The sequence below is a fragment of the Salvelinus alpinus genome, chromosome 5 (genome assembly GCF_045679555.1).
Source record: "Salvelinus alpinus chromosome 5, SLU_Salpinus.1, whole genome shotgun sequence".
Classification (NCBI taxonomy): Eukaryota; Metazoa; Chordata; class Actinopteri; order Salmoniformes; family Salmonidae; genus Salvelinus; species Salvelinus alpinus.
Window position 1 is genome coordinate 84759302 of NC_092090.1, and position 13016 is coordinate 84772317.

At 42.7% G+C, this 13016-nt stretch overlaps 1 protein-coding gene across 5 annotated transcripts in view; it reads left to right on the forward strand.

Annotated features, from left to right (window-relative positions):
• The first annotated feature begins 4902 nt into the window (after positions 1-4902).
• LOC139577092 (intermembrane lipid transfer protein VPS13A-like) overlaps positions 4903-13016 on the forward strand; it is a 90394-nt gene continuing 82280 nt past the window's right edge. For 4 of the 5 annotated variants that reach the window (XM_071403888.1, XM_071403890.1, XM_071403889.1 and 1 more), the window contains exons 1-15: positions 4903-5161; positions 7874-7917; positions 8023-8065; positions 8233-8328; positions 8442-8543; positions 8783-8892; positions 9026-9085; positions 9399-9458; positions 9577-9657; positions 9773-9830; positions 10042-10169; positions 10483-10589; positions 10821-10992; positions 11525-11587; positions 11859-11991. In XM_071403888.1, coding sequence (XP_071259989.1) covers positions 5062-5161; positions 7874-7917; positions 8023-8065; positions 8233-8328; positions 8442-8543; positions 8783-8892; positions 9026-9085; positions 9399-9458; positions 9577-9657; positions 9773-9830; positions 10042-10169; positions 10483-10589; positions 10821-10992; positions 11525-11587; positions 11859-11991 — 1357 coding nt within the window. In that variant the 5' untranslated portion in view covers positions 4903-5061. The remainder of the gene's footprint in view (positions 5162-7873; positions 7918-8022; positions 8066-8232; positions 8329-8441; positions 8544-8782; positions 8893-9025; positions 9086-9398; positions 9459-9576; positions 9658-9772; positions 9831-10041; positions 10170-10482; positions 10590-10820; positions 10993-11524; positions 11588-11858; positions 11992-13016) is intronic. The other variant, XM_071403891.1, reaches the window with a different exon arrangement.

Genomic DNA, 13016 nt, shown 5'->3' on the forward strand with positions numbered 1-13016 from the left:
TTTCCTTGCCAGCTACATCAGTCAAATAAAGAGTAGCCAGTTTCTGCTCTTCTTTCTTTTACAACCCGGAGAAAAAGCGCAACACACAGCTACCGCATCTGCAGACAGCAGCACCATGCAGGTCCTATAATAATAGCTTTGCCTTCACACAGCCTGTCCACCTGCTCTGTGGTGTCCTTGTGGTCCTAAATCCAGCCGACTGAAACTGCCAAACAGCCTACCCAACAGCACTGAGGCGTCCGCATGGTCTTAAAGCACAATGATGCCGCCTTTGTATCACAGTGCGATTATAAAACTGGGCGGGACACAAATTAAGTTTTAGAATGTGGGGGGGATCATGCCCCACCTCCCCATCCACAGTGAAAGTTGCGCCCCTGGGTTCAAGGCACATTTATTTTACTTTTACCCTTTTTTCTCCCCAATTTCATGGTATCCAATTGGTAGTTACAGTCTTGTCTCGTATCTGAAACTCCCGTATGGACTCAAGAGAGGCGAAGATCGAGAGCCATGCGTCCTCCGAAACACCCAACCAAGCTGCACTGCTTTCTTGACACAATACCCACTTAACCCGGAAGCCAGCCACACCAATGTGTCAGAGGAAACACCCTACACCTGGCGACCGTGTCAGCGTGCATACGCCCGGCCTGCCACAGGAGTCGCTAGAGCGCAATGGGACAAGGACATCCCTGCCGGCCAAACCCTCCCCTTACCCGGATTACGCTTTGCCAATTGTGCGTCGCCCCATGGGTCTCCCGGTTGCGGCCGACTCTAACCAAGATCTCTAGTGGCACAGCTAGCAACTGCGATGTGAAGAGTTTTGTATGCTTATTTTGGCGTATTTGCTATGTGTGGCTCACTTAGTAAATATCGAATAGAAGTTACGAGTGTACTGATATAAGTAGGACATTTGACATCCCTGGCAACTTTGAGAGATAAAAAAACCTTTATATCAGATAAAAACCGTGTGACCCATTCAAAAGTGTCACACAAGCATGAAGATGTCATGTTCCAGGGCAGGGTTGCCAGGATTCGCAAAAATTTCCAGACAATGACCACTCAAAACCCACCCAAAAGAACTGAAACCTATGCCAAATTGATAAAAATGTCACAGCAAGAGAGGAGTTTCCATATTTATACAATAAACTATTTTTTCCATAATTTTATCGAGCCAATTAAAAAGGAATATCGTAGTAACTTGTTACGACGTTATAAGCAAAATTTGGTTTTTCTTAAAATAATAATTATTGCGAGCTATGACATGATGTAATAAAGGAATTTGAATATGTCGCAAGAGAAAAGATAATTTGCCCTTGATAAACTTGCCATATAATTTTCCATCAATGGATCTTGTTTGACTGCTATGATTAAGCAATAAGGCACAAGGGGGTATGGTATATGGCCAATATACCACGGCTAAGGGCTGCTCTTATGCATGACGCAACACGGAGTGCCTGGATACAGCCGCTATATTGGTATATTGGCCATATATCACAAACACCCAAAGTGCCTTATTGCTTTTATAAACTGGTTACCAACGTAATTAGAACAGTAAAAAAATGTAATGTCATACCCATTGTATATGGTGTGATATACTACGGCTTTCAGCCAATCGGCATTCAGGGCTTGAACATGGTTTATAATTGAGCAATAAGGCCCAAGGAGGTGTGGTATATGGCTAATATACCATGTTAAGGGCTGTTCTTATGCACAATGCAACGCGGAGTGCCTGGACACAGCCCTTAGCCGTGGTATATTGACCATATACCAGAAACCACCCGAGGTGGCTTATTGCTATTATAAACAAAATCGTTAAGAATAATATAAAACCAGTCTGCACACCACCAAGGTGAATTGGTTTAGTGGTTGACAGTATTGGGGGATGGGTAATGTATTGACGCTCGAGAGCCAAATCAACACAAATTTGTTTCTATTTGTCTTTGTTACTTCTTTTTGATATTTATGAGTCTTATTTTTGTATATATTTTTATATTTACATAGTTTTAAATGTTATGATTATATATTTGTGTTGTTCCAAATGTCTGAATAAACTTTATAGTTTTTTTTGTTGGCGGGGGCGCTGAAGGGAGCCATACAAGCTAGAACCGCTACTGCTTTGACTCCATTATTTCTTGATGTGCATCAGTTCTAGGCAGCGTTTCAAACTAAAAGTAGACAGCCGTCGGCCATAAACCATAGCCCTTGAATGACGTTTTACGTCGTCACATCCAAGTGTACGTTAAATGTCCCTTGCCCAAGAAAGGGAGAGTGATGATCGGAGAGGCAACGTCCTTGGTTGAAATCTTGAAGTTGAGCTTAAAAACAACCAACCTAAAGTTATTATACCTAGTACGCTAACGTATTTAGCTAGCACTCCTGTCAGGTAGCTAGCTACAGATACCCATAGCTGGCTAGCTAGTTTTATAGTTTGGTAATTTATTCCAATACATTTCAGAATTGCAAAAAATATATTTATGAATCTAGCAACGTTTTATTGGCTCCTCACTACGAATCTAAGCCAATTTGCCAACGCTAAAATCAATGTATATATATATATCCTTTTTTTTAGCAAGCTAGCTTCGTACTTTTTTTCTAACATGCCGAAAATGCAGCCTTGTTTATTGAGTTTGACATGTGACTATAGTTTGCATTGAATTGTGGGTCATATTAACCCGCTGAGGGGGTAAAATAATGTGCTTACGAAAAAGGGTTGGAAATAGGTGTCTCCATAACGACCATCTAAATGTATTTATTATTTATTTTATTGCATAAAAAACAGTATACAAACGACAATCTAAATAGCCTATGTACAACTGGTAAAAAGTTGTTAGGACGTGCGCTGCTCCCTCTTCTCTCGGCCAATAGCTGTAGTGCTCTCTCAACACACACCCCTCCGTCCCTCCCCAACACTCACTCCCTCAGCAACAACCTGCCTCTGCCAGACAGTAAGCAACAGGTCACAGTGAATATATATATATATATATATATATATTTGTTAAGAGAAATGCCATGGCGGCCGCAGTACAATTTACTAATAGCCCCAAAAAACGTAACCAATACATTTTCACGAGCGACATCGTCTTCAAAGTAGCCCAATTCGCGAGAAAACAGCAAATGTGCAACACTGCTTGAGAGCTCTGTCAAAGCAGGACATCCCCGCTAAACTTTTTGGAAATAGTAAATTCACTTAAACGCATCTCAAGTGCAAATATGGTTCAGCAGCTCAAATCAGCAGGATGGGGGGCATTGTTATTAGGAAGTAGGTCTACCATGGATCACTAAAATAACGATTTTGATCACACTATCAATTTAAATATTATGGGGACATCTATAAATTTGGCAGCCAAGCATGAAATATCTTCACGCCTATAACAAACTCCAGGCTTCCATCACGAGTCAATTATATAAATAAAAAATTTGAATTAAAGGGGGCAGGTTTGGAAAAAAATAATCCTGTGTGACTCCTCCTCTGGAATAACGCACATGCTTGGATTATCATTACAAAACCAACGTCTCTAGTAATACCCGTCCGAATAGGGCTATAACATGGCAAAGAATATGTGTATCAACACAGTGCCGGCATCATCCCATGTGATCCGCCAAGGCTGCACACAGCATAAATATTACTGCAATATTCTAGTTCCTACACATTACCTTCTATATTCAAACAAAAGAGGCATTTTATAGGCTAAATTGATGACTAAATGTGCATGCTCATGTCAGTCCTCTAGAACGCAAATGTAGTCTTCCTAGTAGGACTGTAATGAGGTGGCGTGTTCGCATCCGTTTCAGCGTGTTTTTGAGTCGAGCAAGAGTCGCCTCTTTCAACTCTAACCACAGGAGTCGACTACTTTCGACTCCAACAATAGGAGTCGCCATAGTCTATGGCATATAGAAAAGAAAATGCCAATAGTGTGCAACTGCAACCCGCAATTTGGGGCGTTCCTGTGTGTGGGCATTCCTGCATGTGCCCCACCTCGATTATCCCATTGGTTCCTCTCAAGGTGGAGCGCTACCATCATTTAGGTTCACTCCAACCTTAATCTAGGGCATCTGATTCAATAATTGGCTGGTTGATCAAATTCATCATCAAATTCAAACCTAGTTCTATTACTGAATGCATTCAACTGAAATGTGTCTTCCGCATTTAACCCAACCCCTCTGAATCAGAGAGGTGCGGGGCTGCAATAATCGACATCCACGGCGCTCGGGGAACAGTGGGTTAACTGCCTTGCTAAGGGGCAGAACTACATATTTGTACCTTGTCAACAACCAACAACCTTTTGGTTACTGGCCCAACGCTCTAGGCTACCTGCCGCCCACAGGACATCAACAGCCAGCCAGGGTTTCGTTAAATAAACTAAAAGCACAATACTTTTTATTGCACCTTTAGGCCTAATTAAACATGCATTTGACGATGTTTAATTTCAATTCACTGGCACTATGACGAATAGTTTAATCATACTCATTGGTAACTTAATATATACTTTAATATACTTTAGGGGTATTTACACGGCACTGATAGACAAGACATAGCGAGATACAGATTATAATATAGTTTATGCGCCTATTCCGACAGTCTGTCTGCCTGGCCACATCCTCCCTCTCCTGCTCTTCCATTTTAAAATACACCATTGCGATAGCCAACGCAATATATTTTGTTTACCGATGCACGGTTCTGACTTTCTGCCTGGTGATCGACATGTCTATGCCTGGCTGTGCCTCTGCCGTCTCTCCCTCTCTTTCTTCGCTGTGTATTGCACCCCCATAGCTCTGAAAGATGCGAGAGTTTGTTCTCGAAGTAGGCGACGGCAAATAGTTTCCTCCGATGCAAAAATACTGAACCTTAGGAGTCGATTCATAGTGGAATCGAAGTTTGACAACCAGAAATGAGAGTCGACGGGCAAGGAATCGATTATTTAGGAATCGACTCCCCACCACTACTCTACTGACGCAACCAAATGCTTGAGAAACAGGACTAGGCGCGACAGGTAGCTAGCTAGTCAAGAGAAACTTAATGTAAACAACTGAACATGGTGACCGAGAGGTGAACGACACAGCAACATGGTCTTCGAAAGCGTGGTGGTAGATGTCCTAAACAGGTTTCTGGGGGACTACGTTGTGAACCTTGACACCTCACAACTCAAGCTCGGGATTTGGGGAGGTAACGTTACTTTGACGAATAAGTGTTTTATGGTTTGCAAGACAACGGGCACACTATTTTCACGGCACTTAAATACGAAGTGATTTTCGATAGCCCTGGTCCATTTCCTAACCTACTACGAAAAAGTCACTTCGGTACTAGTATCGAAGTGCCGTGAAAAGAGTGTTTCCCAGAGTAAGACAAGGCTGGTTTGCTGAGGGCAAGTATTGCTACTATGCTTACTTGTTAAGGTTTTGTAGGCAACTGGCTAGCTATTATGGGGTTTTATTTGCTAACCAGGTAGCTACGTTTGCTAGTCTACATCAGTCAACTAGCCCAGGTAGCCATCTTCACAAGTTTGCTCGCAAGCCCTACCCCCCAAAAAGCCAACGTTTTTTGTTTGGCTGGAGTCCAGGTGTGGTCACGCCCGTTTCTTATTATTTGTCTTCTTCTATGGTATAATGGCGTTCGCAACAATTAGAAGTGCATTCCGCCACTTACTGTGCGGGTGGATAATAAGGATCCCAAAAAGGAAAACATTAGAGTAAAAATAAATAGACAAACTATCAAAAAATAAATAAATAAAATAAAATCTACCTGCTTTTCTGTAAAAACCTCATTCTAATCAGGTGCCAATACAGGCTCAGAAGCCTCCTGTGAGGGCTGGACATTTCCTAGGACAATAGTCCTTGTAGTGCTTCTGCCGTGAAGTCTTGGAGCCCCAAAAACTTCTTGGCTGCAGATATGATATCCAGCTTCTTGGACTTCTTAGACACTTGTGCTGTACAATTAATCACTGTGGCTATAAATGCCACAAAATCCACCTTCTTCACAGTGAGTGTATCCAGATCACTTGATTGACTTAAAACACAAGCAACTGGTTGCAATGCATCCACCACCATATCTTCAACACTGTTGCCTCCGACTATCTTCACCGACCAACACATAGGAGAATCGTTACGCAGCCCTGATCTTTGACACCTCGACCTCCTTCACCCTAACAGGGCACTCAAGGCAGTTCGGAGTATGATCCCCACCACAGTTGCAACATTTTCCATTCACAGATTATTCAATATCATACTTCTCCCGTCTGCAAACATTTGACACGTGGCCAATTTTGCATATTTTTTATATTGAATATTATCAGCTCTTCAACCAAAACCTAATATTATCTGAGTGAACAAGTAGCACAACAATTACATACATACTTATTTAATTTATTTCATAAACAAAGTTATGCAACACCCATTGATGCTCTCAAAAAAATGTATTGCCCACTTACACTCAATAACTGGTGCCAACTTTAGCTGCAATGACTCTAACCAAACACTTCCTGTAGTTGTTGATCAGTCTCTCTTGTCGCTGTGGAGGAATTTTGGCCCACTCTTCCATGCAGGACTGCTTTAACTCAGTGACATTTGTGGGTTTTCATGCATGAACTGTGCATTTCAAGTCCTGCCACAACATATCAATTGGGATTAGGTCTGGACTTTGACTGGGCCATTCCAAAATTTCAAATGTTTTGATTTTAAGCCATTTTTATGTAGACTTGATTGTGTGTTTTGGATCATTGTCTTGCTGCATGACCCAGCGTGCTTCAGTTGTGCTTCAACGGATGGCCTGACATTCTCCTGTAGAATTCATGGTTCCTTCTTTTAAGGCAAGTGGTCCAGGTCCTAAGGCAGCAAAGCATCCCCAAACCATCACACTACCACCACCATGCTTTACCATTGGTATGAGGTTCTTACTGTGGAAGGCAGCTTTTGGTTTTCGCCAGGCATGTCGTCCAAGAAGTTAGACTTTTGAATCATCTGTCCATAGAACATTCTTCCAAGAGTCTTGATAATCATCCAGGTGCTTCCAGTTGTTTTTGGCAAACTTGAGTCAACATTTTGTACATCACATCATGGGTCCCATTATGCCTGGCGAAAACCAAACAAAGCATTCCACAGTAAGAGCCTCATACCAACGGTCAAGCATATCAGAGAATTCTACAGGAGATTGTCAGATCATCCGTCTGTGAGCTGATGCTGAAGCGCAGCTGGGTCATGCAGCAAGACAATGATCCAAAACACACAATCAAGTCTACATGAAAATGGCTAAAAAGCAAAACATTTGAAATTTTGGAATGGTCTAGTCAATTTTGGAATGGTCTAATCCCAATTGAGATGATGTGGCAGGACTTGAAATTAGCAGTTCATGCTAGAAAACCCACAAATGTTGTATTTCTGCATGAAGAGTGGGCCAAAATTCCTCCACAGCGATGTGAGAGACTGATCAACAACTACAGGAAGTTTAAGCAGTTCGGCATGTAAGAGTGGGCCAAAATTCCTCCACAGCGATGTGAGAGACTGATCAAAAACTACAGGAAGTTTAAGCAGTTCAGCATGGAAGAGTGGGCCAAAATTCCTCCACAGCGATGTGAGAGACTGATCAACAACTACAGGAAGCATTTGGTTGCAGTCATTGCACCTAAAAGTTGCACAACCAGAAAGATATGATACTTGGAGTTGTAAGTCCAAGGCCTGACACCTTGCCAACAGACAGAGCACATGATAACATAAGGTGCCGCTTGCCAATATTTGTATAGTGAAATGAGGCAAAGTTATTTGTCAGCTTAGGCTCAGCCCTATATGTTTCCAACCTCATGGTACTATGTATCTATTAGCGCTGTATATTCATGTAACAGTGCTTCTTGAGTCCTTTTAAACCAATATGCTTTTTCCCCCCTAGGTGATGCTGTGCTCAGAAATCTTGAAATAAAGGAAAATGCCTTGGTAGGTTTTACATGAATGGCTAGGCCTCCTGCTAAACGTATCAGTTGTTAATTATGTAGGTACATTGACATTGTATCGTGCTGAATATTTTTGTTCTTGTTTCAGAGTCAACTTGACATTCCTTTTAAAGTAAGAGCCGGACATATAGGTAAGATTTGTACGATGACTCTCAACACAACACCTACCGTAACCCTATGACATTTACAATAGTGCCTTCCTCCTACTCCCTCTTTCTCACTCTTCAACCTCTTTCTATTTGTTCTCTCACTCTGCTGTGTGTGTGTGTGTGTGTGTTTGTGTGTGTGGTTCTGTCAGTACGCTTGGAGCTGAAGATTCCATGGAAGAATCTGTACACCCAGTCAGTGGAAGCTACACTGGATGGAGTTTACCTGCTCATCGTGCCCACAGCCAGTGAGAACCTGACCTTATCACCGATATCCATGAACCCTAGCTGTAGTGTGTGTATGTGTGTGCACGTGTCTTTGCTTTTGTTAATGGGTAGCCTATGTCTTTGCATGTTTTAGGTATAAAGTATGATGCAGAGAAGGAGGAGAAACAGCTTCAGGAGGCTCGTCAGAGGGAGCTGCAGAGGATCGAAGAGACCAAACAGAAAGCAGCGGAACAAGGTCAGAGTTCATGTGTCTGTCTGTTTTGGCAGTTAGTTACAATATTATACATTTTGAGTCTTTGTAAGTAATGTATAGCTTCAAAATGTTTAAAACCGTCATGTGCATCTCAGGCTGTCAATCAGTGTTTACATTTCCCCACACGCACCCCTTGGCGGGGCTGCCTTTGGGTTAAAACACAGACTCAGGACTGTGACTTTAATGCATGTGTTCTTATATCATGTTCATTGGTGTCACAGAAAACCCCGCACTTGAGAAACAAGACACCTTTGTGGAGAAACTGGTGACACAGGTGATCAAGAACCTTCAGGTGAAGATCTCCAACATCCATATCCGCTATGAGGATGACGTGAGTATTCTGCCTAGTGTACTACAGTAGTACTACACTAGTACTACAGTACTAGAACTATGTATATTACTACTGTGTTGCATTACTGTAAGTTTCTTTCTCCTCTCGTCTCTTTCTCTCTTCTCTTTCTCAGGTCACCAATCCCAAATGCCCATTGTCATTTGGAATGTCTCTACAGAACCTCAGCCTTCAGGTAATGTGTGTGTCGCCTTCTCATGAAATCTGTCATTCATTGTGGATGATGTACAATCTAAATTGCAGCGGTTCGATTTAGTTAACGTCTGGATGTGGGATATGTGATGTTGTCGTGGTTAAAGGAATAGTTCACCCAAATTACAAAATGTGATATTGGTTTCCTTACCCTGTAAGCAGTCTATGGACAAGGTATGATAGCAATCCATGCTTTGGTTTTGTTATGGTTGTGGTCAGAGTTATGGTCTATTTGTGGTCTGACGCTGAAACAGTATCACGTAACTTCTCAACCCCAAAACTGTGTTACCCCACAGACAGCAGATGAGAACTGGAAACCTTGTCTTCTGAATGAGAAAGCCAAGCTGTTTTTCAAGGTAGAGTATTCTTTACAGCAATGGTTATTCTGTAGATGAGTTTTACATACATTATGACACTATTATACTGTCAATAGCGTTCTAAGCTGTTTTCTGTTGTGCTTTTTCCTCTCCTCAGCTTGTCCAGTTGGACAATCTCTTTGCCTACTGGAACGTGAACTCAATGCTGTACTCCAATCACATGCCAGACGAGGCCCTGGTGAGTGACCGTGTCATCAATCAGCACCGTTGCTGAGCGGTGAGTCTCTTAAGTGAGAGTGATGTCTATCTATGATGTCTAATTAAGTGTCTCTTCCTGTCTGTCGTTTCCACAGCGATGCCTCCAGAACAGCATGGATATCTACAGTTCCACCCCCATGAAACACGATTTCAGTGAGTGTTGCCTAGTCGATATAGGGGTGTGACATAGTCTGGATCAGTCTTGGTATTCATGTTGCCATCCACCTGATACAGGGAATCAAATCAGTCATTTGAGTGTATTGTAATTGAATACTTTTTCTCATTATTTAAACCCACTGTTGAATTGTTGTTTATTTCGGTATCATATCCTTATTAACCTAATTTTCCTGTTCAATGCTGGCAGTTTTTCGTCCGATAACAGCCAATGCGAAGCTGAGCATGAACCCCCGGTCAGACGTAAACTTCTCTTCACCCAAGATAGACTTGGTAGTCAATCTGAGAGAGGTGGCCGTGGAGCTGAACAGGCCACAGGTGAGATGGGAGAGAGGCCATGAAAGAGAGAGCGAGAAAGGGCTACATTTTCTTCGAGCAAAAGAGCACATTTGCCAAAAAAATACTGTAAACCTCATTAGAATCTGCATTGTGACTTCAACAATGTGCATAATAAGGAGGGTGGCTATTATTTAACCACAGTGAAGGACACTGATGCATGCGATTTCCACAATTTTGCTATCCTGTCTATTTGAAATGTTACAGTATTTTTACCAATATAAAATCGTGTTTATTATTTCCCTCTCTGTCTTATTCGTTGACCCCTGAACTCTGACCCTTTCCCTCTCTGCAGTATATCAGCATTCTGGAGCTCCTGGGCTCGGTGGATATGATGTCACGCAACCTGCCGTACAGGAAATACCGGCCGCAATTCCACGTGCACACCAACGCCTACATATGGTCAACACTCACTCTTTTGTTTCTTATACAAAAAAATACTTAAAGCCTTTTCCCTTGATGTATTGATGACAATTGTGGTTATTGTTCATGTTTAGGCAGTGGATGATAATTGTGTCATGTTGCATGCCACCCAGTATAAGATTATTAGACACATTTTTCCAATCAATTGAGTTACAGTGATGTACACAGACTAGGCCCATTGTGACTCACTCTGCTTGTGTTTTCATCTAGGTGGCAGTATGTGATTACGGGCATCATGGAGGTGGACGTGAAGCCACGGCTGCACATGTGGTCGTGGCAGCGCATCCACCGCCACCGGCAGACAGTCAAGCGTTACAGAGCGCTCTACAAGTCCAAGATCACCAACAAGAAGCCCACTGAGAAGCTGCTCAGGGAAGTGGAGGTGTGTGGAGATCAGGGTCATGTTCATTAGGCACCAAATGGAAGAAAACTGACAAACAGGAAGGGACTTCCTGTACTTGTCCAATAAGAAGCACACATGAAAATGTTCCATTCCAAAAGGTTTTGAAACATTTTCCGTTGCGTTCCCTAAGGAGCGGAAACCAGACCTGCATTCAAATAGTATTTGTTTTGTTTCCAAAACTTGAGCAGTGCTTGATTGAGCTTGCCTGGCTGTAATTTGACCAATGGAATACTCCCTAAAGTTCAAGCCTTGCCCATCTGGCACTTCGGGCTGACTCAATCAGGCGCTCAAAGTATTTAAAAGAAAACAAAATGCTCTTTGAACCCAGGTGTGGTGGAGATTGAGAAGGGCCTACTCCTCCCTCGCTTTCAGAGTTGCAACCCCAGTCTTCCTCTCTACTCTGCTGCATTGATTGATGGACATTAAGTCATTGATGAAGTAATAATTGATGGATTCCCATAACGGTCCTGGAACTGTTTTAATGGATCCATCTTTCCCTCCATGTGCCCAGGAGACTGAGCGGACTCTGGATATTTTTAACATCACGCTGGCCAGGCAGCAAGCTGAGATGGAGGTACAAATTGAGCTATCTGTTGAATTATTCATAGCTAACTACCTCTCTTCTCTGCATCTACTGTAATGTGTTTAGCCTGTCTGTCCGTCAACTAACTCATTTGTTCAAAATGTCAGAAAAGCATGACTGAAATAACCCTACTTAGTCACACTGCTATAGCGTAACCACCAGTGCAACACGTGGTCACAGTCTAACTAACAGTGGTTCCAGCTAGTGGTTGTGGCTGAGGTGTTATGTGTAGAATGTGACCAGCATTGGTTGGTTGTTCCAGGCGAGCAAGGCGGGTCTGCGTATCTTTCGTCCGGGGGTGAAGGTGGAGGAGGAATCTCAGGGCTGGTTGGGCTGGATGTGGTCCGGCTGGTCAGGAGATGACGGCGCCAAGTCCAAGGAGGTCAAAACTGGAGGTGAGACTGCCCACATACCCAGTTTGATACAGGGTCTCACTTTGACTAATAAATAAACGCAGAATGTCTGTTAGTGCCAGCATCCTGCCACAGCTGCAAAATTTTTGGCTTGCAAGCTTGAAGTAGGCCTTGGCTAGCTAAATGCCGTTGTAGGCCTACCAAGTACAAACCTAGCTACAAAAATCGACAATGGCAAAACAAGGCGCTTGAAAAGACCCCATACTGATATTGAGGTGGAGAATTCCTGTCAATCCACTGTGCATGTTGTTCCTCGGCCTAGTCCTTTAACGTCCATTGTCCAGGAGGCTGTCGCTCCTTTCCTCAGAATCCTCTGACACAGAAGCACAGTTGGAGTTTAGAAGACCGCATCAGCAAATGCGTTCTGAACCAACCAAACATTTATTTTATGTGAAATTGGTGTACTGTGTGTCATTCAGCTGGTGTACTGTGTGTCATTCAGCTTGTTTACTGTGTGTCATTCAGCTGGTTTACTGTGTGTCATTCAGCTGGTGTACTGTGTGTCATTCAGCTGGTTTACTGTGTGTCATTCAGCTGGTTTACTGTGTGTCATTCAGCTGGTGTACTGTGTGTCATTCAGCTGGTTTACTGTGTGTCATTCAGCTGGTGTACTGTGTGTCATTCAGCTGGTTTACTGTGTGTCATTCAGCTGGTGTACTGTGTGTCATTCAGCTGGTTTACTGTGTGTCATTCAGCTGGTTTACTTTGTGTCATTCAGCTGGTTTACTGTGTGTCATTCAGCTGGTTTACTGTGTGTCATTCAGCTGGTTTCAAAATGACATCATCGGGGCGCATTGTGTGATTTTAACCAATTATGAGTAGGCATTGCCTATTAATTGTCTACTAAGTGGTTGATGATGTCATTGGAAACACTTAATCTTTTTTACTACAAAACATAGAAATGTGTAATTTTCACATGTTGATGTCGGGGTGGTGCTGAAGATGATGAATAGGAAGTAAAAAATGTTTGACATTTCCCTTTAACCCTGTCCTGTCCCAACCAATGA